Source organism: Fukomys damarensis, unplaced genomic scaffold (assembly GCF_012274545.1).
Source record: "Fukomys damarensis isolate Sample0158 unplaced genomic scaffold, DMR_v1.0_HiC HiC_scaffold_16, whole genome shotgun sequence".
NCBI lineage: Eukaryota > Metazoa > Chordata > Mammalia > Rodentia > Bathyergidae > Fukomys > Fukomys damarensis.
Genome location: NW_022900928.1, coordinates 125933248 through 125958484, shown reverse-complemented (window position 1 = coordinate 125958484; position 25237 = coordinate 125933248). Strand labels below are relative to the sequence as shown.

At 44.1% G+C, this 25237-nt stretch overlaps 2 protein-coding genes across 13 annotated transcripts in view; one reads left to right on the top strand and one right to left on the bottom strand.

Moving 5' to 3' along the window:
• The window catches only part of Rhbdd1 (rhomboid domain containing 1), a 169504-nt gene that overhangs the window by 1453 nt on the left and 142814 nt on the right, over positions 1-25237 (bottom strand). For all 12 annotated transcript variants that reach the window (XR_004517543.1, XR_004517544.1, XR_004517548.1 and 9 more), the window contains one exon: positions 20702-20804. Coding sequence is in view for 1 of the 12 variants with exons in the window: in XM_010611763.3 (XP_010610065.1) it covers positions 20716-20804 (89 nt within the window). In the remaining 11 variants the exon portion in view is untranslated. The remainder of the gene's footprint in view (positions 1-20701; positions 20805-25237) is intronic.
• Col4a4 (collagen type IV alpha 4 chain) overlaps positions 1-25237 on the top strand; it is a 99052-nt gene that overhangs the window by 70472 nt on the left and 3343 nt on the right. The window contains exons 35-45 of the mRNA XM_010611767.2: positions 1150-1257; positions 1910-2017; positions 7731-7802; positions 8944-9072; positions 9157-9270; positions 10362-10517; positions 12906-13013; positions 14128-14136; positions 16777-16902; positions 22590-22706; positions 24743-24931. Of these exons, the coding sequence (XP_010610069.1) occupies positions 1150-1257; positions 1910-2017; positions 7731-7802; positions 8944-9072; positions 9157-9270; positions 10362-10517; positions 12906-13013; positions 14128-14136; positions 16777-16902; positions 22590-22706; positions 24743-24931 (1236 nt within the window). The remainder of the gene's footprint in view (positions 1-1149; positions 1258-1909; positions 2018-7730; positions 7803-8943; positions 9073-9156; positions 9271-10361; positions 10518-12905; positions 13014-14127; positions 14137-16776; positions 16903-22589; positions 22707-24742; positions 24932-25237) is intronic.

Genomic DNA, 25237 nt, shown 5'->3' with positions numbered 1-25237 from the left:
GGCTGGAGATGTAGCACAGGTCAAAGGGCCTGGGGTTTAATCCCAAGCACCACAAAAACAAACCAAAATGCTAAACTTTTTACTCTAGGACACTAGAGAAGAGCGGTACTGTTAGGCCCTTCAAAGTGCTACTGTCATGAGAAAGGGACTATTCCAAATTTTTAAAAATCTCAGACACGTAGCCACACAATGTGATCTGACATTCTGGCATGAACTTGGTGTGGACAAACCAACTATGAAGAGCATCATGGGGACAATGGGAGACCACTCAGTGTAGAACAAGCATAACATAGCATTAGGGATTGTTAATTTTTCTTAGCTGCAATGTTATCCTGACTACATAGAAAATGTTTGTATTTTTCAGGCTCACCTCCTAAAGTATTTAAGAATGGCATTCAATAATGGCTGCGACTTACTTTAAAATATTGCAGCATTCAAAAATGTATTTTAAAAGAATCCAGATATCACATTATTTACTTAAAATTTTTACTCCTAGAAAATTTTTTCTAAAAAAATAAGTTAGTAGATGAAAAATATTGATTAAAAATATATAAAGATCAGCCAGGTATAGTGGTGCACTCCTGTGGTCCCAACACTCAGGAGGCTGAGGCAGGAGGATCACTATGGGTTTGAGACAAGCCTGGGCTACATAGTGAGCTCAAGGCCAGTCTGAATTGCATAGCAAGACCCTGTCTCAAAAACAAAAAACACAAGCAAAAACTGCATATATGTATGTGTGTATGTGTGTGTGTGTGTGTGTATAATGTATATATAATTTTCATGATGCCAAAGAGAAATAACTCGAATGACCAATACTAGTAGATTAAGTAATTTAATTAAAATTGAATCAGTAAGTTATCATTTGAAAATGACAATTAGGAAAACTAAGACATTTAGAAAATTACTTACGTTACAGCACTAATTTAAATGTTCAAAATATAAAATCATGGGTATATTTTGCACATGTGTGTATGCAGGAAAATTGTGTTACAGTGGCAAGACTGTGGACTTATCATTTCCAGTTTTGCTCTGATGTTATCTTCCTTTTTAGTGGCAAAGATGTCAAGAATAACAAAGGCTGCAGTTGACTGTTTCACAGATTTACTGTCCCAAATGGCACTACTCAGATTTTGACTTTGGCTTCTTCAGGACATTTGGGAGCCCCTGGAGAGCAAGGCTCACCTGGAGTTCAAGGGCTGAGAGGACCACAGGGAACACCAGGACCGCCTGGCTCCTTGGGGCCATCAGGGAGTCCAGGTATCTTAAAACCAACCTTGAAAACTTTGGGAGCGCTCATGGATTTCTGGCTGTGTCACAAAGAGCCAGTCTCCTCCTGGACCTAGGTTCAGACAGGGCTCTTCCATTTCCAGATCTGTGCCTTTGGTCAGATCACGTAAGTTTCCCTCTTCTTCACTGTAAAGCCAGTCCTGTCCCACAGGGTGACACTAATTACTGAGCAGAACCACGGCCATGCCTGGAAAGTGCCTACACAACACCTGGCACAGAGGTGGTGTGATGCTAAGATTGCCCTACCCTCCTCTTGCTTTAGACCCAAGGCAAATGTCACATTTACAAGCTAATGTTTTAATGATCCCCCATTTAACACCGTCATTGGCAACTTTAGCTGGAGATGTACCTTGGTGTTAGAGTGCTTGCCTAGCGTGAGCAAGGCCCTAGGTTCAAATCCCAGGGCTACAAAACATATCATTGGCAATTTTAATCATTTGGGGCCATATTTTCCCTTCTGAACTTAAGTGTACTTTTCTCCTTAGAGTTAAGAAATTGAAGAAGAAACTATGGTAAAATGATATTCCCGTTTACCCATGTATTAAGAACATAGATGGCTTTTTCAGCAGCTGTTAGCTCATGCATCCATCGGGTGTCTGCAGAAGTTCCCTGCTGTCCACAGGTGATCAGGGGAGGCCTGGGCCGAAGGGCTTTCCAGGAGAAATGGGGGATCCTGGACTTCAAGGACTCCCTGGGCATCCAGGGATGCCAGGTCCTCCAGGAATAAAAGGTAAGCTCAAGGCTGTGTGGGTGTTCAGATCCAGCCCCATGAATAGCCCTACTGGTAGCCCATTTCCTGAGCCCCTGAGTGACTCTGCTGTTGGCCATGCCCGTGTCTCAAGGACCAAGGAACATCTCCCTGGTCCCCCTTAGCCCAGGGCCTGAGGCAGGGCTGCTGTGACCAGGCCCTCCCAGGGAAGGTCCAGAAGGTAGTGTTTCCATGTCATCCCGGAGATACTTTCGTGATATTCAGGTCTATTTTCTTCTTATAAATAGAGAAGCTCTTATTGCATCCTACATTCTGGGTGCAGAATCTGAAGCAAATAGACAAGATTTCTACCTTCATGAGGCTCACTGGCTGATAGATCAAAACAGACGTGTAATAAATATATATTCAACAATCAGGATAAGTGGTAAGAAGAGAAAAGAATAAAGTGTTAGAGAAGCTGAGTAATTAGTATTCATTATCATTTTTAGATAAACATTTTTTCCTGGTTGAATTTTGGGCCTTTGGTTATGCGTCTGGATATAAGATAAGATAATATCATATGATATAATATAATGTAGTATAATAATATACTTATTATTAAGAAATTATCATGCTCTCCCCCTCATCCATGATATTTTTCCTTTTTTTTTTTGAGACAGGGTCTCACTATGTAGTTGAGACTGACCTGGAACTCACTATGTAGCCCAGGCTGGTCTCGAACTCACAGCCATCCTCCTGCCTCAGCCTCTTGAGTGCTGGGATTACAGGCGTGCACCACCACGCCCGGCAATAATTCTCCCATTTTAGAAAAAGTACTTTCCCAGTGGGTAGTTTGTGCCCCTAGCATAGCACCTATGTTGTATCAGTTTTGTTTGCCTAGAGAACTTTCTTACAAAATAGAGTATGATTTTTAAAAGGCAAAAGGAGCGCCCTAGAACTCAGTAGACACCCAGTAAATATCTTAGTTGGCTGTAAGTCTCACTATAGTTGAGACTGACCTGGAACTCACTATGTAGCCCAGGCTGGTCTCGAACTCACAGCCATCCTCCTGCCTCAGCCTCTTGAGTGCTGGGATTACAGGCGTGCACCACCACGCCCGGCAATAATTCTCCCATTTTAGAAAAAGTACTTTCCCAGTGGGTAGTTTGTGCCCCTAGCATAGCACCTATGTTGTATCAGTTTTGTTTGCCTAGAGAACTTTCTTACAAAATAGAGTATGATTTTTAAAAGGCAAAAGGAGCGCCCTAGAACTCAGTAGACACCCAGTAAATATCTTAGTTGGCTGTACGAGTAAACAAACGGACAGACAGATGAATACACGGTCAAAAGTGCAAGCTTCCTTCCCTGTAACCAAGCCCTCGTCATGTCTTTCTCCCTTCTCTTCTATCTGCCTTCTATTCATAGGTTTATGTAGATACTAAGTGTTGGTAAAACAAAACTCAGAAGCGTTGGAAACCATTTCTGAGATTAATCATTTTATTGGTTCAAAACCCCAAATTCCATTTTTCTACCCATTCCCCTTCTTCAGTCATGAGATAGCTTTCAAATAATTCCAGGTTTTCAGCGTGTGGTGGTGCGGTGTACATTCTTTGGTCTAGTGCTCTGCAGAGGGAATCAGTACACAAGACGAGATAGCTTGGTACTGTTTTCTATGTTCACTGACATTTTTAAGAATGGGAAGTCCAGAGATTTGAGATGAATATATGGTTTCAAACAGAAAAGGGTGTTCTGTTGTTTTTAAAAGTTTCCTTAGTGATTTCAGCCATTTCTTGTCTCTGGCAGTCCCTAAATCCAAGGGAGGGTGGAGAGGAGGGGAGAAGGGGAGAGGGAGAAAGAAAATCTGGAAAAAGTTGGGAAACAACCAGAAAAAAACATTTTCCATTATTATCTGCTCCTATTGCATTACCACCTCTTTCTCCCCTCCCAGTTTAGTAAAACAGCCAAGGATTTTCTACCATGGTTAATTCTTCTTTCCCTTAAATTACTTTACATTTATCTCATAACTCCACAGTTGCATTATTTAAAAAAAATAACCTAATAGCTAAAGACTTTGATCCATAACAAAATTACTCATCAAGTAATCTGTAACCACATCACAATTCTGCACAGTGAAACATGAGTTTGTGAGGAAGAGAACACAGTTCCCACCTTTGTGCCCTGTACAGCAGTCTCCAGTAGTGACACTGTTACACTGCAAACAGAGACAGATCGCGCTTAACAAAATGAAACAGTGAGATGCATTCCTCAGAATTAAAGCATCCACAGTATAAATACATCGCTGCAGCATATCATGCTGATGTAAAAAAAAAACAAAACCAGCCACACTCCAGCAGAAACACTTTGAACTGACAAAGAAAACATTTGAAATATGTTCTAAATAAGTCAAAGAGACTGGTGATCTTGTTTGAACAAACCAGCTGCTGGCTGTAAAGCCAAACAGGCCGTATGGATTTCAAGTCCTGCTTGTGTTCAGTTAGATTTAAACGTTAACCATAACATATGCTAAAAGTGGCTCCATTCCTAGATTTAAATTTTTATGTACATATGCCCTGTAAAAGGAAACAGCCAGTTCCTAGTTGGGCCTGAATGTAAGGCTGGAAGTACAGAACCCTAAAGAAAAGTATCTATAGCAGGACAACACCATAAAGAATGTGGACTGAGTATTTTTCCTAGTGGCAAGGAAAACATTTCCCTTTAGAAATGCTCTTTGAAATGTCTCCTTTCGGCAGAGATAAGCCATGCACCTTAGAGCTAGGAAAATCTTAGTGATTTCTTCCTTTTCACAAGATGCCACATCCCCACTGCATTCTCCCTGCTCCTGGCAGTTTTTGCTCTTTACTGGCAGGGTTATTTCTTTCTTGCTTCCTATTGTCTCATCAGTGCCTGTCACAAGATGCCTTTGGGGGTTGAAGCTTTTTGCATTAGAAAACCATATTTTATGCCATTGATAGGCACTTATGTATTGGCTGGATTACAAAACAAAAACAACTGAATCTTATTTCAAAACCAGTTTTTGATGAGTCTTCAAGCTTTTCCTTAGTTATGTATGGAGGTTTCACTTTCCCTTCAGCTTTAAAATTAGGTGGCTCTCTGTCCCATCTTACTCAGACCAGAAGAGATAACTTCGCCTGCAGAACGTCCACTGCTCAAACTAGGAAAGTCCCAAGCAAACAGGGATGCATTGAACACCCTATTAGAAGTGTAAACCTGAATAAGGTTCGTGGGGTATGGAATTTTCAGGCTCTAGAAGAAAAATAAGAGCTGAGTGTGAATTTAGTCACACAGAATGGGCTGGCTAGCACAGGGGGAGGCACAGTTACGCTGGAATGGAGACGCGACCCAGTGGCTAGAGGAACAGCACCGGGCTGTGCCTGCAGCCTGGTTGTTATGTGATGGTTATTAAACAGGAGAACATTAGAGAGGTGAATAAAAATCCCTCATTAGCCAGGAACCTGCTTTGTTAGCCTAATTGCCTCTCATCTGTAGTGTATATATTTCACGCATGAACAATTTTCTGATTTAGAGATGGGAGTGATAAAAAGCTTTCAGTCAAAAGGAAAAATTACCCTTTAAAACCTACCCAGATGTAGCTGCATTCAACTTAGAAAGATGACATTGGGTCAGATAAGGGTTGGCCAGTTCAACAATGGCAAGGGGCTGGGCTGTGACATCCCAAGATCTGAATGTATCAGTGTGACAATGGAGAGTTGGCAGAGGCTGGGACACTGTACCCTTAGCCAAGGCACCCAAGCCATCAATCTTGGTGGCTGAAGCTAGAGATCAAAACAAATGGAAATAGTGAAGTGGCCTCAAAAATTTATCATCATTTCAAATAGATGGCAATAAATATCCAGGTTTGGCAGATGAAGAGGGCCTTTGTGTTCTTTTGGTACAAACTTGAAATGTTGGCTAATCAAATAGGAAAGAGGATTGGAAAACAAACTGAGCCAGCACTGTTACAAGTGGTTAGGAAATAAGAGATTTAGGGAAAATAAGGATGCAGTCCCTTTTTTTTTCCCAGTGCAAGAGAATAGGGTTCATTTGAATCAGTCTAAGGTTGGGAATCTCAAAAAGGGAATAGCAACTATTTCAGCTGCTGATAATATATAGAATAGAACCAACTGTGCCATTCCCCAATACTTATTTTTCATGAGCAGATAATAATTAGCACTGAAATTATTTATATCCAAATGGATTCTTCTAAATTCTCTGAATCATATGTTTATAAATCTATCAAAGGCATGGCATATACGTAGAAATTGTAGTCCACCTTTTAACACAGATTCTTCTCTACCTGCTCAGTCCCTCACCTTCCTCATCCCACATTTTCTCATTCACTTGCTCATTCAACAAACATTCATTGAACACCTACTACCTGTCTCAGCAAACGTGCCAAGTGTGGCGTTAGAAAGACTGAAAAGGGACCTGCTCTTGCACTGTGATTTATCGTGGCCCTGGGGAGACAGCTGACCAAAGATGTGTCACACGGTGTGGCCCAGGCAGAGCTGACAAGGGGACCGAGGTAGGTATCCCAGGCGGAGGTGAAGGGTGCTTCCTCATGGTCACACAAGCTGAAGATATCACTGTCCTTAATGTAAGAGATTTGACATTAAACTAGTAAAAGGCTGTATGTGTGGGGAGGAGCTCCGAGGCTTGAGTGAGAAAGAACAGCTCCTGGATAGAAGATGTACCATAGAAATAGGAAGTTTATCAGTCATGGCTTGGGGGGAGACCATGTTCCTTTCCATGAGTCACTCAATGGGACAAGGTATGCAGTAGCACTTGCAGCTGGGCTCAGCCCTCAGGAGATGCTGTGTAATATTTGTCATCCCCTTTGCCCATCTTCTTTCCCTTGCTCCCTTCCCTTCCCTTCTCTCCCTCCCTCCTCCATCTCTATGCTGCACAGTTAGGCAACTCTCATTTGAAAGCATGCTCCTTCAGGAAAAGTTAAACACAACTCAAGTCTACTGCTGGAAAACCTTTAGGGAAATTTCCCACCAGAAGGGCTCAGTGACACCTTCAGCAAAGCTGACACAAGGCTCGCAGAGAAGGCACAGGCATCAGTAGGATAATGGCTAATTACAGAGCCTGGAGTCTTCAATAGTTATCACGAAATACATTTGCTTGCCTTAAAAAGACATAAGAATGATTCTGAAAGAACTACCGCAGGGAAATACCAGCAGCTCAACTTGACCTACAAGTCTGTTGTTCCAGAGCGGCCCAGTGCTTAAAATCCATGTGGGAGCACACAGCAGGCAGCATGCCAGGGTCAGCTGTCCTCATCTCATACTCCATTAACATGAATAAATCCAGAGGGAACAAGGACCTGCAGACCCAAGTAGCAAGGGAAGATCCAAGGCTGGAAGGTAGAAGGCAGGAATTTGCCTCTAACCTCTTCCCTTGTCTAGAATGATCTCTTGTCTTCAAAATAAAGGTCACTTCCTACACCAAGATTCAGTAGTTCTAGACTGTATTTGGTCATAATATGGTTATAACCCAACAGGAGTACTTTAAACAATTGAGCTGCTTGGTAGAAAATCTTCATAAGATGAGTGTATTAAACAATCATTTGCCTGATTCTCGCCCTGAGAAAGAGCCCCAGATGGTGAGATGTGCCACCGGCCCAGCCTCCCGCTGTGCTGTACCCTCCACTGGGGGGTGCCTATGACTATGGCCAGAGTGGGTACCAGTGGCTGGTCTTGCCTTTGGGACACAGACCTGTGGTGTGTTTCAGGTCTTGCTGGGTTACCTGGCCTGCATGGCTTGCATGGTTTGAAGGGAGAGAAAGGAACCAAAGGTGCCTCAGGTAAGATGAAATCCATTCCCAAGAGACCAAGCTTTGGTCAGTGGACCATAATATGAAACAGGGTCTTCCACTGGGATCCTTCACTTCATGAGATGTGAGAATGAAACCAGAAAGCTAGCTTAGGCTGGAGTCACAGTACTAGAACTATTTCTAATGCAGCTGATGACTTAGGTGAAGGGTGTTTAAGAAAACCCTAAGAAGGAACCATTGGTTTACAATACCTTTTGTTGTTATTACTTGGGACTGTCTACCAAAAATACTCTGAATAATTGCTTAAATGGGCCCACATTTCAAAATGTTATGAAACATAAATAGTCTGGGTTTCAAAAACTGTTTTAAGTGTAGCAAAGGCTTGTACAACCACATGGATCTCTAAATAGTACCTTTAGCATCCCGCTACTACCAATGCTAAGACAAATTATCTGAAATATGTGCTGTTTTTTTGTTATCACAGAGAGGTTAATATTCAACAACTGTAGTTTAGCTTGTTCTAGTAATATAATATACATTTGTTATGTGATTTTCTCATAAAAAAGTAATAAAACCAGACAGAGTAGCTAGAACTCAACATGTTCATTTGAGTAACTGTGGGGAAAAGGTGGAAATCATGCAGCAAGATGGGAATCTGTGGTGGAGAAGGATGAAACCTTTGTATAGTTTGGAAGATCAAAAAGTAACTCAGTTCATGTAGGATTTATTTAGTGGATCTTCCAAACTGTCTGATTAAATGTTTACCCCTTCCAAGAAACTAGGGATGTTTTGCTTTCCCGATGGGAAACCACACTATGGTAGTTCTCATTCTATGCCACTGCCCACTCAAATTACAAAGCAGTTTGTTCAGAACTATTTATTATTCTATCTCGTTTGTCCTTGCTTCCTCCGTTGTAAAGTTCATAAGTTTGGTGTTACGAATGAAGTGATTATATTTTTAAATCTGAGAAATTATCAGAAGAGAAAACAAACCCATAGTTGACTGGTGTGATGGGTTGTAAGAGCGAAATGGGAACCCAGGAATTGTATGCAGCCACCTGGACCACTATTCTGGCAGAGGTTGGCCTCTGTGGAACCAGCCACTTTTCAAGCATGATAAGAGGGCAAAAGTGAAAGAAGGTATAACACTGATGCTATTTTTCCCATTAAGGTTTGCATGAAATGGGCCCACCAGGTCCAGTGGGGATACCTGGTCTAAAAGGAGAGATAGGGGACCCTGGGAGTCCAGGAATTTCTCCCCCGGGCCTTTTTGGAGAGAAAGGCTTCCCAGGCCCCCCAGGTAAGAAGCAACATGCTTTGTTCCTCTCAATTCAAAAACCTTCCAAATGTAGTGTGGCTAATGTGTGAACATATACTTTTGCAGGGAGACCAGGACTCCCAGGTCCTGCAGGTACCCCAGGAAAAGCTCCTAAGGGTGACGTTCCTGACCCCGGTCCACCTGGAGATCAGGGACCTCCTGGCCCTGATGGCCCAAGAGGTATGAAAACATTATGGCAAAGGGTGACAATGCTCCCTTAGGTGCTGCCAGTTCAGTAAGGTTCTAAGACCAGAGAAAGGCAGAGCAGAAAGCCCCAACCAGCCTCGTTGGTTTGGCAGAGATGAGTTAGAGCCAGCTGGGTGGAAGGGTTCTCAGGACCATATCCAGGCCCAGAAATGTGGCCCCTCCCTCTTGCACATCAATTCTCAGACCACCCAGGCTGAGACTACAAAATCTGATACAAAACAGCATTTCCCACCAGCCCCTTGATGCTACCATGACACTTCAGAAGTGCCTGATAGGCGGGCACCACGCCTCCTTGTTGGTTTCTAGCATCTGTCTTCTTACCCAGAGCAACAGGATGGAGGACTCTTATACACCCAGAAGCAGTCGCCTTGTGGGCTGCTGAGAGTGCCCGTTTTTCCTCTCACTGTTTCACTAAGAGGCAAGATGTTGGAATCTCTTATAATCTAAGGAAGTTGGAGTAGAGTAGAGTTGGTTGGGAATCAAGAGAAGAGTGTGGCTCATTGCCATGACACCCTCGGTTCAGACAGTACATTCAAACTGGCTGACACACACACCCACCACCTTGGAATCTTTTGGGCGTGGTTGTACACTGAGCAATAGAAAAGCAATAAAAAATATTCTAAGAACTATAAAGCTCAGTGAGAATAGAATCAGGGTTGACTCATTCCTCATGTTTCCAAATATGACTATAAATTTGTTGAGTGAAAATTCCTTTCCTACTGACCGATGTTCATCCCTTCACCCACCCATTCATCATCCTGTTAAAGCAGTGAGATGGTAATGAACACAAAGCCATAAAATGACACTTTCAGAAAGCATGGCTCTGAAGGAAGAAGGCTTTGCTTAGGTTTGTGTGCTGAACAGTACTAATCCATTGTCTGTATCATTTCTCAGCCTGGGCTTCATGGGACATCCTCTCTGTTTCACTACCAAGTTTCTTATTCTTCCAAATCTCTACATCGCCTGTTTGCAGGTCACTAAATTACTTTTCTTAAGCTCTCAGGCAGCCAGCATATACATTTGTTGCTGAGTAAAAGAATATTTTTGCCTCCTCCCTTGGTTAGGAGCTCTTGGGCCTCCGGGACCCCGTGGGAGTGTTGACCTTCTGAAAGGGGAGCCAGGTGACTGTGGGCTGCCGGGGCCACCAGGTCCCCCTGGCCCTCCAGGACCTCCCGGATGCCAGGGTGTCCCAGGATGTGATGGAAAAGATGGCCAAAAAGGTATGAATGCAGGTTATTCCTTAATCCGTACGTGAAGACTTTCTTTATTTCGCACCCAAGGATCTGGGGTAATGTCCTTCCATGTCATCATTCCTATTTCTCATGGAAACAGTCACTACATTGCCAGAGGGTCTCCAAGTTTGGGTATCAACTGGAAAAGTAAAAGTAAGAAACACAAGTTTCTCTTCAGCTCCTAATAATACTTTTGATAATCTCTGGGCCAGAGCTGGCAACAGAAATACAAGGTGTATTCTAAAAGTAAGGTGAATGTCTCCACTTTAAAAATTTATTACAGTAAAATATACATTACTATTAATCCTCTTTGCTTCAAACACACATCCCATCATTTTTTCCACTTTCTGAAGCAGTTCTGGAAGCCCTCTTTCCTGAGTGTCTTTAGCTGCTCTGTGATAACTGCCTGCCTACCTGAATTGATTCCAAATGTTTACCTTTATAGTCATTTTGACTTTGGGGAAGAGGCAGACGTTACACGGTGCCAGGTCTTGTGAAGAAGGTGGAACAGGACACCTTGTAATGCTTTTATTTGATAGAAATTGCTGCAAACTGCTTGAACCAGTTCAGAACATTGAGGCAGCTATGACAGCCCAACTAAAAATACGAGAGAGAACTTCTAGAGCAGCTTCAGAAAGTGGCGAGAAGGTGGGATAAGTGTGCTCGACATGCGGGAGAGAATTTTGAGGGGGGTTAACAGCAATGTGTCATTTACTGTAGTACATTTTTTAAAAAATTAAATATTCACTGTATTTTGTGATCACCCCTTGTATAAGTCACGCGCATAATTCAAAACTGTAATAGTCACATTTTAAAAGTAAACAGGTGAAGGTAACTTTCATATATTATCTAACATATTGAAGCATTATTTTAACATAGAGTCAGCATAAAATCATCATCGAGAAATGCAGCTGATCACGAACGCCTAGTTCCTCTCCCAGTTTGCCACTCTTCTTGCCTGTGAAGCCCAGTATGTTTTACACTGTATTACAACCCACTTCGGACTGGCCATATTTCAAATGCTTAGTAACCTTATGCGGTTAGCAGCTTGTGTATCAGAATTGCAGAGAATTATCTGGCTCATGGAATGTTTTTGTTGAAAAGGGGCCAAGGCTGATTATCCACTTTAACTTCCTTATTTCATAAATAAGGAAGCTGCATATCAAAGAAGTGACTGTTAATGCTTGCTCAAGGATGCCAATAAGTAGTATCCTGCCTGGGTTCTGACTTGTGAACCATCATAAGAGATTAGGGCAGAAAAGAGGTTAAAAATTGCCAAGAGGCTGCCATGCCTACTGTGCCCGATGGCACCTGTGGAGCTGAACAGTGAGTATCTCTACAGCACTACATGGCAGCCTTCTTCATCTGTATGGGCAATAACGTCGGCTTTAGACAAGGTGGCTTAGATATGCAGATATGTGAGCTTCCAGTTATTGAACCTCAGAAGTAGACAGACAGTCGTGCAGAGGACAGAGGAAGGGATTGGCAGACCTCTCCTTCCCTGGTTGTCACTGCAGAAAATGAATCTCCACCTGGACTGGGGGAACAGCAGGTCAGAACAATACAATGGTGTCTTACCCAAGGACCCACAGGAGTTAGAAACCATGGGGACCCACTGATCAAGCTTCTTCATTTTCATTCCTGGGGAAGTCAGGGTCAGACAGGAGCTGTGCTGTAAGCCGGGTGATGTACACAGTGGGAAATACTCCATCCATCTCGCCAGTACATCTCAGGTGCCTACAGGAATGCACTGGGGAGCAAATGCGGACGGGGTCATTACTCTGTTTCAAGGCTGAGTCTTCCCAAGGCAGACAGACATTCAGGCCAAGAGCAACATCGCCATCAAGGGAGCTCGATGATCTGAAGGAGGCGGCCAGAGAGAGCCGCGGGCCTTAGGCTGGGATGCTGGGGAAGGCTCCCCCAGGAAGGTCTGGACTCTAGAGCATGAGCAGACTTAATGGGTGGACAGGGAAGAAAGAAAGCAACAACGCAGACAAAGACCCACGCTGCTGGCAGTCCTGGACCCAAGAAAGCGAGGAAGAGAGTGTTGGAGACTGCAGCAGGGAAGCACCTTCTTTCCCTGTTTCAAACCTTTTCCTTATTTCCCCCTCAACTCTGACACCTCGTCTCCAGACAAAGTCCAGGGTTCCAGGCCTTTTTGTTCTGGTTAAGTTTCATCCTGGCTATGGGCACATCCTCTTTGTCTCTTTGGCTGATTCCTGTGTTCCTTGCATCAGAGGTGGTCCTTCTCTCAGAAGTGAGGTGAGCTCAACTGGAACACGGACTCTGCCCCATCTTTTCATGGACTGAAACGCTACAAACTGGCCCTGTCTTCATGTTGCTTCATGCCGGTGCTTTTTTATTTGTATCTTTTAGGACCAGTGGGATTTCCAGGGCCTCCAGGGCCACCTGGCTTTCCTGGAGCACCTGGAGAGAAGGGTTTACCTGGACCTCCAGGAAGGAGTGGGCCCAGGGGTCCCCCAGGTAAGCTTCTAATGCATGGCCTTCCGAGCAGCCACACGTGGCACTCGTTTAAACATTTACTGTAAGTGTTTTCTTTCAGAAAATAATTATTCTGAAACTATCATCAGTACATTCTTGTGAATCAAACCCTTTCTGATATAAGAGAATATTTGTTTCAAACTGTACCATGAAGTCTCATGTTTGGTAAACTAATATTTATTTTCAGAACAAGTAAGTTTAAAAATTAAATGCTGATGTTACGTATACTATTTCTAAGGGATATGTGTGTCCCTTTATACAAGAGGCAAAACTGGACATGATTAGTATTGTGAGCATTGCCTATTCACTTCATGTCACTGAATTTTAATGGGTTTTCCTACATTTGCTATTTAACTATTTTCTGTTAAGTATATCAGTTTCTATGAAGGTAAAAGGCTCTATAATTTCACTCTATCAACAATACTATTTATTATGGAGCGAAGTCAGCTAAAGAATTGGGTAAAGAAAGGGTAAACAGATATGTGCACTTGAGGTTTGCAGAATAACTTTCAAGATCCTAAATCAAACATAAAAATGAAAAATCCTAAATCAATCATAGAAATACAGTAATAAGTCAGAATATTTTGCATTCTCTTAAATAGGCATTCTAGAGAACAAATAAAAGTGTCCTGTATAATGAACAATCATAGTACAACAGGACAGAGTGTTTGCACTTAGATTATTTTTATATTTTTCTGGACGCAACCTATAAAACTTTGGCAAATTAATACAGAATTTTTGCAAGGTTTTAAATGGGAAGAATTCATATGCACATGAATTCTGGGCAAATTTGCCATGAGAAATCTACTAGAATTTTATATTTCTCGAGAGAGTTTCACTTCAAGTCCTTGTAGAGATGAAAACTCCATTAGTGCTAAATCTTAGCGGTCCGGTCCCTGTCAGTCACATCAATGGGAGCATTTTTATGTAAATAAGAGGCTGTCATTCTGCTCATCATCGATGCTGTCCCAGATTATTATTTATGTCCTCAAACAATGGATTTCATTTTCTCTCCTAATTCACAACTTTAAAATCCCTTCCTTGCCACCATGTGAAACTCGGCACATGCTCTTGCTTTGGCTTTGGATGGCTCCAGGTCCCAGAGGTAAGCATTGCTTAGAAATTCATGGTTTCCCCTTGTTCTGCTTTCTCAACTCTTGCACTTTCTACTGGATTTGCAAATTAAACCGCACCATTTGCATAGATGGGGTGCTGTAATTATGTAAGCTTTCCATGACTTTGCTTCCTCATTACCGACAATAGCCTCACATTAGCACGTCCTAGTGCTACCCTCATTATAGGTTGTCAAGCCTCAGAGCTCAGCGTCATTTTAGTTCGGGTACCACATGCGAGTGCTTTCTCGGTCAGATGCCAGAGCACTTACATGGTATAAGTCACTTTAATGAACTCCATAATAAAATACACAGACCACCCCTAAAATAAGCAACACCATCTCCACTAAAGGATGGCCCCTTACCACCCAGGAAGGCGCTGTGACAAGCTTTTCTAGTTGTGCTTGTAAGTCCATTTTCAAGGAGATTTCTTCGTGTGTTAGAAAGAAAAAGTTTCACTTAGTACTCTGTTGCAAAAGCACCATATTATTTTGTATCTGGTATTTTCAAAGAAAATAAAAAGGATTCTTCAAAAGGGAAAAAGAAAAATTATGAATACTTGCATTTATTCTTTCCAGGCATCTGTTATTAGCCCTAATCAACATTTCCCTGAACACAAATGCCATATATTATTTTGAGGATCTCTAGAAGAAAATTTTACCCTCTGTTTTTCAGCTCTTTAAAAAGTAAAGCAACAAAATCCATTTTTTAACCCTGCAATTTTAAATGTTCACAGTTAAAAATTAAAGTTGTATATTCAATGTTTTCATTTCAATCCTGTATAATTGTGAAATTCATTTGAAGATAATATCAAAATTCTAAATCTTAAATACCAGTCATATGGGCCCCTGTCCCTACTCTGCCACCACTGGAAAAGTCCCAGTTATTAAGGCAAGACAGGATCTGTTCCCATGCATCCCTCTGAAGTCAGGCCTGGTGGAAAAGCCAAGCTTGACATTGAAGTAGACATATTATGAAACTGTATATGTCCCTGAGTTGTTTGTGGTTTCACACCACATTTTTTAAGAGTTAAATTCCAAACAGCTTATGATGTTCAAGTCCATTTTGCACAAGCATATTAAGAATTCTGTAGATTAAACTTTTTTGTGGTTATGACTACATTTTTCTAAATTTCCTTGCTGCTTTATCACTGCTGTTGTTAAAATTATTATGCACAGTTGTGTGAATTTTAAAAGAACCATAACTAATCAAATAGTATGTTTTAAAACATGTTTCATTTCTTAGAATTAATCGCACACGTATTAGGGGTTTGGGGGCTGGGGATGTGGCTTAGTGAGAAAGCAACTTATCTAGTATGTGTGAGGCCTTGGGTTTAATTCCCAGCACTGATAAAAAGCAGAGAGAAGGTGGAGGAGGGAAGGAGAAGGAGAATCACTGAAGATGTATAATGCAGTGGTTAAGAGCATGGGTTTGGAGCCGGAGCATTCTAGATTTTAATCTGGACTCTGCTCTGTGTTTGGATGTCTGCCACTATGTAGTTTTCTTACCCATAATGGTCTAATGGCAGCACACAGACACGTTGTCTTTAAGAAGGTCTTGAAGGAAAGCACTCAGCAGAGGGCCTGGTACATGAGAAATCATTCAATAAGTGTTAACTGTTATCCTTATTGCTAGTGTTATTTCCTAGCCTTTGCGGGCTGCTCACAGGCTGAGTAATGTTTTAGAAAAAAATACAAATATCTCGAAGATGAAATGTAACTGAGATTTTTAAACTGTCAGACCCTAGTGAGGTAGTTCAAAATGGGAGATTCTCAGATCAACATCGCCCACCTCAAATGTTAGAAATGCAAAGTTCAGGTCCATCACAGACCTCCTGACTTAGGAACTCTTGTTTTCTAAGGAACTGGCCAGATTGGGAAATGTTGAAGTCAGAACTGAGCCTTATAATGTGCTTCTCAGTCCTGGCTGACACGGGAGTCATGCAGGGAGTCTGAGGACGCTGCAGAAATTCCTAGCTCATGTCTGGGGCTGGGGGTCACAGCAGCAGCACTTTGGAAAAGACCCCACCTGAGTTTATCGTACAGCCACAGTTAAAGGCACCGTCCATGCCACACCCTATCATCACCCAGTTAAGCGCTGTTTCTGGAGGTGAGACTCATGCATCGTTCTGCTTCTCCACCTTCCCTGGATCTTCCAGAGTTCAGTCAAGGCTAATGGTCATTGCATCAGAGACTCCGGAAGTTCTAGTTGAGTAACTGACACTAGGGAAACTTAGACTGATATGTAGAGTAATGAATTGGGGACACTGTATGGAGATACTTAGGAACTCATCAGTCCCTCTGCTCATGGGACTGGAACCCCAGCAAAAAATGGCCCAAAGATTGGAAATCCTGTGAAGGCCATCAATTATTGTTACCTCTGGCCAAATGTCACTATTTCCTATTTCTAACACTTCGTCCCTGCATGTAATCATTCCTTTATTCAACAGAGGCTTTCTTTAAGCTGTTGCTGTACCCCTGCAGGAGCCGAGAAGTTCCTGTCCCCCAGGGGTTCACACTGTATAGCTGAGCACTCTTCTTAGCATTTCAGTGTATAGTCAGAAGCGCTTCCTTAACTGGAGGGTGCAGGCGGAGCATAGGAATCTGTCACACAAGTGCTGATTCCAATTTCAGGTGAACCTGGGCCACCTGCAGATGTGGATGCCTGTCCCCGAATCCCAGGGCTTCCTGGGGTGCCAGGCCCACGAGGACCAGAAGGAGCCATGGGGCTCCCAGGAGAGCAAGGCCCCCCAGGACCAGGTATGAACCTTATTCTGTTCATTATTTGCATCATGCATTGCTGAAATACAGGAAAATTTCCTTCCTCTTTTACCCCCTGCTTTTTTTAAAAAAAAAAACAAAACAACAGAGATCCAAATGTTTTAATCACATGCTGACTAGAACTACAGATCCCTTCTATCGCTGTGTTGAACTTCTTCATGTATCTTTTAGATTTGGCCAGCTTCTGGGTGTGGACTTATGAAACCCTTTTGTCCAGCAGAGTAGATGCCCAATAGTAGTCTTTCATAGCTGTTAATGTGGTTTTGAATTAAAAACTTCTGAATTAGTATTCAGTGGAGCAGAAACAGAGCCCATGAGAATGGTTAGCAGAGGGTTGAGGAGGAGTATTCCCCTAATCAATCTGAACATTGTTCAGTCAGTGTCATGGTATCAGGACCCTTATTAGTGTTTAAACAAAACTCTTCTTTTTTTTGGTATCAGGGATCGAACTCAGGTCCTTGTGCTTGTGAGGCAGGTGGTGGAACCTACTGAGCTAAATCCCTGGCCCCCCAAACTCTTCTTTTAAATAACATTCTCTAAATGGTTTACTTTTTCTTTCCACATATCCTCTCACAGTGGGTAATTTTTAAAAGATTAGGAAATCTGGGCCTGGGCATCTGGGAGGTGCTGGTATCGTTAGACTGGTTGGCAATGTCTGTGAATCCAGAAACTCTGTACGCAAATTACTGGAAGAGGCACAAGGCTGGTCCTTCTTCCAGTTTTCCCACTGCCTTGCTATAATTTGAGTTCTTTGGGTTTAGGGCCCAAGAAGTGGAAGCAGAAATGAATTTTGTAATGCTGTACCCATTTTTCTCATAGTTCCTCGGGCCCAAGAAGCTAAGTAACCAAGAGAGGTTCCCTTATCGGGAGTCTCAGTGTTCTTGATTGGGACCAAATCAGTCCGCAGGCCTCCTCACGAAACCACACGGTGTACTGGCATTTGCTGTATTGCACCTATGTTGGTGCAGAGTTAATTGGGTGTGAGTTGTAGCAACTTCCTCTGAGCTGTAAGAACTGGGTCAGTGATCACTTAAATTCTTTCTTTGGCATTCCTGGCATGGATGAAGTTCTCTGTCAGTTGGTGTAACTGGTCACTCAAACTCATTTTAAAACCAAGATGTAGTCCAGCATGATGTCGCATACCTACAGTGCCAGCACTGTAGGAGGCTGAGGCAGGAGGATCAGAAGTTTGAGCTCCACTTGGGAAGCTTAACCACTTCATAACAAATAGACAGACAAATCAGTGAGGATGTAGCTCAGGGTGACGGCCCTGGGTAAATCCCTACTAACACAGGAAACGGATGGATGGCTGACAGACAGATGATAAAAATAAAACCAAGCTAACATGTTATGCATATATTTGCAATGTCAAGAGTTGAGGCCCTCCAATTAAAAAACAACTCTCAAATAGAAGATACAACCCATAGTGGAGTCTGCAATGTCACTTCGGTAAATACTTCCAGATTCTCTACTCTTCGAGTGGTACCATTATAGGCAATACAAAGATGATTAAGATGTGTTTTCTCCTTCTAGGGTCTTAAAATTTCGTGGCAGAAGTACCCACCAGAACTCACATAACGCTAGATTAGAATTTATGCTTGACTGGATTTGCAAGCCAAAGATATTAGGCTAATTCTCCACGGGAGTTATAGCCACAGGGAGGACTTCTGAGCTGCCAGAGCTGGTATTTGAGCAGAGCTGTATGGCAAGTTGGGTGCTATGGAGCCAGAATTGCCCTATAGCGAGGCCAGAAAAGAAGAGGTGGGCAGGTTGGTCTAGTAACCCATGAACGAGTTAGCAGCTACATCCTTGCTACTAGAGGACCAGTAGCAACTCAGTGTTACTCCCAGAAGTACTGAATCGCAATCTGAATTTTAACAAGATCTTGATGATATTTGTGCACATGTTCAAGTTTGAGAAACCCTAGCTGTGTTCTATGAATGCTGTCCTGGGCCTCATGCCAGACCAGTTGGGCATGGAGGGAGCTGGGGCCTGAGTGTCGGTGCTTTGAGAAGCCATGCAGGTGACCACAGTGAGCAGCCAGAGTTGAGCCCCACTGCTTTGCCCCCTACATCAGAACTGAGACCCGATGATGCCTGGGTTCAGCCATTATGGCAGATTTGGAAAACAACCAAAGTAACCGAGAAAAAAAATCCATGCATAAATTCTGTACACTTGGACAGGGAACTTGCATCCACACAAGATTCTCTCTGCTGAAAGAGGATGTGCTTGCTGTGCCCACCAGGTGCAATGGCCTGTGCTGCTGGTGGCCACATGGGGGCCTTCTCTGGCTTTTGTGCCCTCACTGGTGCCAGTGACCTTGCTTGCGGGCAGTGGGGACATGCCGGACCCACCTCTCTTCTACACAATGTGGTTATTAATGCAAAAGACAAAACAAGACTCGCTCAGTCCTTCGGGTGAGGCATCATCCTCTCCCCAGGCTCTTAGGGCATGGGCTGAATTACTCCATGGCCCAGGTTCCCTGGGGACCCTGTGAGCCCTACTGTGCAGCTTCTCCCACAACATGACTGTCTTTGGGCCCCCTCTTCATGCCTGTTTATTTTGTGCATCCTCCTGGATCAGGGACCCAAAAACGTTTTCTGTAAAGATCCAGGTAGTGAATATTGTAGGCTTTGGAGCCAGATGGTCTCCACAGGGACTGCTCAGCTCTGGTGCCACAGCAGGAAAGCAGTGCAGACAATACTCGGTGGCTACGTGTGGCCAGCAGAACCGTGGGCACAAACCTGGCAGTAGGGACACAGGCTGTGATTCACCACCCAGCACTCTAGAGACCATAGCAGCTGGAAGGTGGGATTTCTCTTACTCTGTATTGCACCCCTGCACCGCTGTATGTCACGGGAGGTGTGAAATGAGTGGGGAACAGAACCTGCAGTGTGGGGCAGGGTTTCTCAACCTAGCACTGCCGACATTTGTGATCAGACAACATTCTTGGGTCAGCAGAACTGCCCCATGTTAGAACTGTTTGTGTAGAGAGACATACGGCAGGGGAGGGGCCATGGTGGCATTAGCCTGGGGACAGTTACTTGGTAAAGGGGAAACCAATCTTTATTATACAAATACATATAAAAAGTAAAGAAAACATATTTTTAAAGGGCACTATCGCCTAAGTGTCTTTCCTCTTACTTTTGCATGTTTTTAAAAGATCATAGGCATTCTCTTTTGCAAACTGCTCTTCTAAGCATGCCACGCTTCTCCGTCATTACATATTTTCCTACACTATTATCTGCCTTGGCTGCAGCACACTGCATTATTTGATGAGCCATAATTTAGAGAGCCACGTCCATGAGTTATTTACTGAGTGCTTTGGTGCTAGCCACACTGCAAGAAGTAAATTAATCCAACAAGGCCCTGCCCTTTGGAGCAACAGGCTCTCAGGAAAGGAAGGGATTGGCCAAATCGAGACAGATGTGTTGAGCATTAGCCCAGGGTCTCGTGGGAATCCGCAACAGCTGGACTTAACCCAGAGGGAGGGAGGCAGGCAGAGTTGCAAGTGACATTGAAGGCCGTGTCCTCAAGCTTTCTGGAGCATCTGGGTCCCCTGGAAAGCTTGTTAGAAAACAGATTTCGGGATCCCCACCCTGCCTCAATGTGGAGAGGGCTCTGAGATTCCTTGTCTCTGACAAGCTCCCGGGTAATGTTGTTGCTGGCACCAGAATGACTGAAAGGACGACTCTGATTGAAGGTGTTTCTACTTTAAATGGACTGTGACAAGCGATCGGTAATGAATATCTTTCCGGAGAATAAATTTCCTACTTACCTAAGTACCCCTGATTATGAAAATGCGTTATGGTTACAAAGGGAGATTCTGAAACTCGACATCTGTGTGACCACATAAGCTTTCTGTGACTCAGTTTCCTTATCTGTAAAAGAAGATAGAAAACTATGAGTTCACTATCATAAAGAAACCTGCCTGACAGAATAAATAGTAAATCTGCTTGCCATTATTACTGTTGTGCCCTTAAGATAAGTTCTCCAAGTAGAATTTCTACTTTAAAAATAGGTAAAAATGAGAAAAAGAAAAAAATATTTAAAAGCAGCCCCCCAAAGGAAAATATAAGCAGAAATATGATTTTCAAAATACAGTGGACTTTCCAGTTATGACCAGCCTGACACATGACCAATTTGGGTTATGACTGGCATTTTAGCTTTAACTTATGACCAAAGTCTTGAGTTACAACCCAAATGCCAGCCACTTTTGCTTCCAGGTGCCTCAGGTACAGATTTAACCTTTAAAAGAGTTCTGGAAGAACCATGACAGCACCCTTTCCTGTGTGGGGTTAACTGAGAAATCCTGGGCCAGTGTCTCTCTAAGGACACTGAGATCTGCCTGTGTGCAGGAGAAAGACTTTCGAAAGCTGTGGAGAGGATAATGAGCCTTTAGTTGACCAAGGTGAGTCACAACCAGCCCTCAGGGACAAATTGAGTTCGTAAGTCAAGCGTCCACTGTATAGAAAGTATGTTACCAAAAGAGTTTCAAATTTTAACTTATTACCTAGAAGGTGACTCTCAAAGCGTGGGCCCTGGCACCAGCAACATTAGCCTCAGTTTGGATTTTTTGGAAATGCAGACTTCAGGCCTCTGCCCAGTCCTTGGGGGCAGATGCTGGGGGCCTTGCACTCAGAACTTCTTTGGGCTTCTGCCTCTGGGAACAGCAATGCTTTTATCTTCAGGATGATGCTTGTGTGGGCTGGCAGGGGAAGGTTAGCACCCAGGGGCACTGTAGGCCGGCAGCTCTACACCGAGCGTGGACACCTATGAAGGCCCCACTGCCCAGCACAGCTGCATGGGAAGCTGCATGGGGGGCCCCTGATTTCTGCCCATTTTCCCAAACCAGATCAAATCTCCTCAAGCCTCCTGCATCCTGATGGGGCTGGGGTTTAAGTCTAGGGTTTGGCTCAGTGTCTCTTGTTGATTCATTTATTTGATGGGCTGCAGCCGATCCACACAGAAGCCCGGTGGACTAGGTTTGCTCTACGCACTGCTTGCTCATGACTCTTCCAAGCCTGCCTCCCTTCCTCCTTTCCTGTGAGCTGTGAGCCCAAAGTCCTAAGGCTGCCTGAAAGGTGGACTTGGATAATCCACGTAAAGAGATCATCTGGTAGCTAGCACGTTGTGAACACTCAATGTTGAACATAGACTGCTCTTATCTGGCTCCAAACTTGACCCCAACTTCATCCTATTAATTTCCATTCCTTTTTTAAAAAAAAAATTCTGAAAGATAATATTTAATTAAATATTAATTAATGGATACTGTAAAGGGCAAAAGTACAATAACATAAAAAAAATAGATAAACCTGTCTCAACACCTCCTCAGTTTATGACTTCAAAGCTGGCTTGTTGACTTAGTCAGGGCAAGGGCCAGGGATGTAGCTCAGCAGCACGACACCTGCCTGGCAAGTGCAAGGCCCCAAGTTGGATCCTGGTACCAAAAAAAAAAAAAATCTACCTGACCTCTATAACCTCAGTTACCCCAGCAGCCAAGTGCAAATGGTATAACCCCAACTTCATGCAGTCAGGAAGACTAAATGAGAAAGCGCAGTGAAGAGGAAGGAAGCCCCGGGCAGGTATGTGTGGCTGTGTGCACATGGTCACTGCTAGCAGGAATCATGCAGTTTTCACCACCACTGTTGTGAACTTTCGTGCAGGGTGCAAAGGAAAGCCTGGGCCAGATGGCAGGAGAGGCGAGGATGGTGTCCCTGGGCCTCCTGGGCCTCCGGGACACAAAGGTGACGGTGGAGAGGCCGGCTGCCCTGGAGCACCAGGTAGTTTCTGTTTCTCCTCTTGTTTTCTGACACTGCAGACTGGGTGGGCCCTAAAGACCTCTGCCCATGAAGTAGCTTTGCAAACTACTACTCAAAGCAACTGCCTTAGATAACAGCTCAGTGGGCATCAGGGAGACAAAAACAAGAAGAGAGTGGGCTGCATCTCCTGTTCTCATGGACGCCAACCCATCATGAAACCCATCTGGGCCCCGCGCTCTCTGTGTTCTCCCGCATTGCCCCACACAGTGTGCCAGGCACCACTTTTCAAGGCCTTTCTTTTTCAAGGCCTACGTGGCCACCTTTGAGCAGCTGTGCTGAAGGTCCTGGGAACAGTTCTCACCCTCAGCTGCTGGCTGAAGCACACAGCTTCTAGTTCTCTGAATTTACTTCATCTCATAAAGCTGACAATGCACACCCATAGAACACTGGGCTCTTTCGGGAAAAGTTAGAGAGCAGGCAAAGGGAGAGTATGACTTTTCAGAATAGAAATTTGACGTGTCCTGCAGGGGCTGGGGACAGAGTACTTGCCTAGCACATGCAAGGCCCTGGATTCCACCACCAGCACACCAAAAACATGAAGGAAGGGACGGGGAAGGGGACCAGGGACTGCATTAGGCAGCAGGACCTGAAGACCCTAAGACACAGCAGCATCTTCAGAGGAATCTAGCAGGGTGTAAAGTCCAACTCCAGGCTGATAATGAGTAGCAGTGAGTGAAGCGGGCCGAGTGGGGTCTGCAGCCAAAAGGAGCTCACATGTCTAAAAGGCAAAGCCCACACACTCCTGTGTTCCCAACGTTCTGGGAGGCTGAGGCAAGAGGATCGAAAGTTCAGTCCCAGCCTGGGCAACTTAGTGACTTAGCAGGACCCTGTCTCAAAAGAAAATGGGCTAGAGATGAGGATGTAGCTCTGGCTTCTGTCCCCAGTATCACACACACACACACACACCCCACTGTGTTCTACACTCTTTCTCAAGTCTAAAATTTCAAACTGTAAAGCTTTCCAGGTCAAACAAAACCACGGACAGAGATGAGGATGTAGCTCTGGCTTCTGTCCCCAGTATCACACACACACACACACACACACACACACACACCCACCCACTGTGTTCTACACTCTTTCTCAAGTCTAAAATTTCAAACTGTAAAACTTTCCAGGTCAAACAAAACCACGGACAGAGCTGCGAGTCTCACAGAAACAAAACACCATTTCAAACTCCAGCGTCTTCTTTTGCTCTCGAGGAAGAAATGTTGGTGCCTTTCAGCAGTGGGGTGACCCCTAGCAGTTCAGGGACATGGGCCGGGCCTTGCTTGGGTTTTGTACAGTTGCTCGCTTCTCATCTGCCAACAAGAATGCAGAGCTGGGTCTTCCTCCTCCTTCTGTCCCTTATCAAAGAGATGTAAAGTTCTGCGCGTGGGTCCCCATCCCTAGCCCTCCTCAGAATGGAACTGACCATGTGCTGGGCCTTGAAAGAGGCTGGCAGCTGTAGGAAGGAGCGGCTTTGAGGATCACCTGCTCCCTGCGGTCTGGGAAGGCCGGGACCCCACACTTGGGCTGTGCCGTTGTCTTCGTCCAGCTCTTTCCCTGTCAGTACTTTTACCGTGTCATATTTCCTTTTCTGCTATGTTTGTTGCCACTTCTCTTCCTTGAGTGAAATGCAGACTTGGAGAGGGCAAGGCTTTTCCCACTAATGTTGCCCCCCAAACTCCTAGGATGCTCAAGTCCCTTCTGGAAAAGGGCAGTGTTTGCACAAGACCTACACAATCTTCCCATATACATTAAATAACCTCTAGGGTACTTGAAGCACCTAATACATGTGCTCTGTGAGTATTTGTTATGCTGTATTGTTTAGGGACTAGGGGTAGGGGAAGTCTCCATGATCATTACAAATGCAGGTCTTAAGAGTATTCTCCGTCTGCTGTTGGTCGAACCCGCAGTTCAGAACTGCCACAGTCCTGTGCCCAGTACACCTAGGACAGAGGTGGGGAGAGGTGGCTGTTGAGCTGAACTCCCTAAACTGTGTTTCTTTATTCCTCCAGGCCCTCCTGGTCCAACTGGTGACCCCGGCCCCAAAGGGCGTGGGCTCGGCTACCTCAGCGGCTTCCTCCTGGTGGTCCACAGCCAAACGGATGAGGGACCCACCTGCCCCACGGGGATGCCCCATCTCTGGAGTGGGTACAGCCTGCTCTACCTGGAAGGGCAGGAGAAAGCGCACAACCAAGACCTCGGTAGGGACCCACCGCGCGGCCCCTGCCCACAGCAGTGCATGGAGGGCAAACTGGGGCTACAAGTGCAGACCCATGCACTTCTTAAATGATCATGTCTTTACGGGATCTACCTTATCTTTAAAAGATTGTGCTAATTCCCAGCTAATTATATTACACCTATGATCTGTGAGATGCCAAAGAATCTCATTTGAGATATGATTATCATCTGGCTACTTACTGCTTGCTCTTTTTTTTTTTTTCATTTATATCGTTTTGTTTTTTTTTTTAAATAAACACGGAGGAATCCCTGCTCACAACTGTTCATCT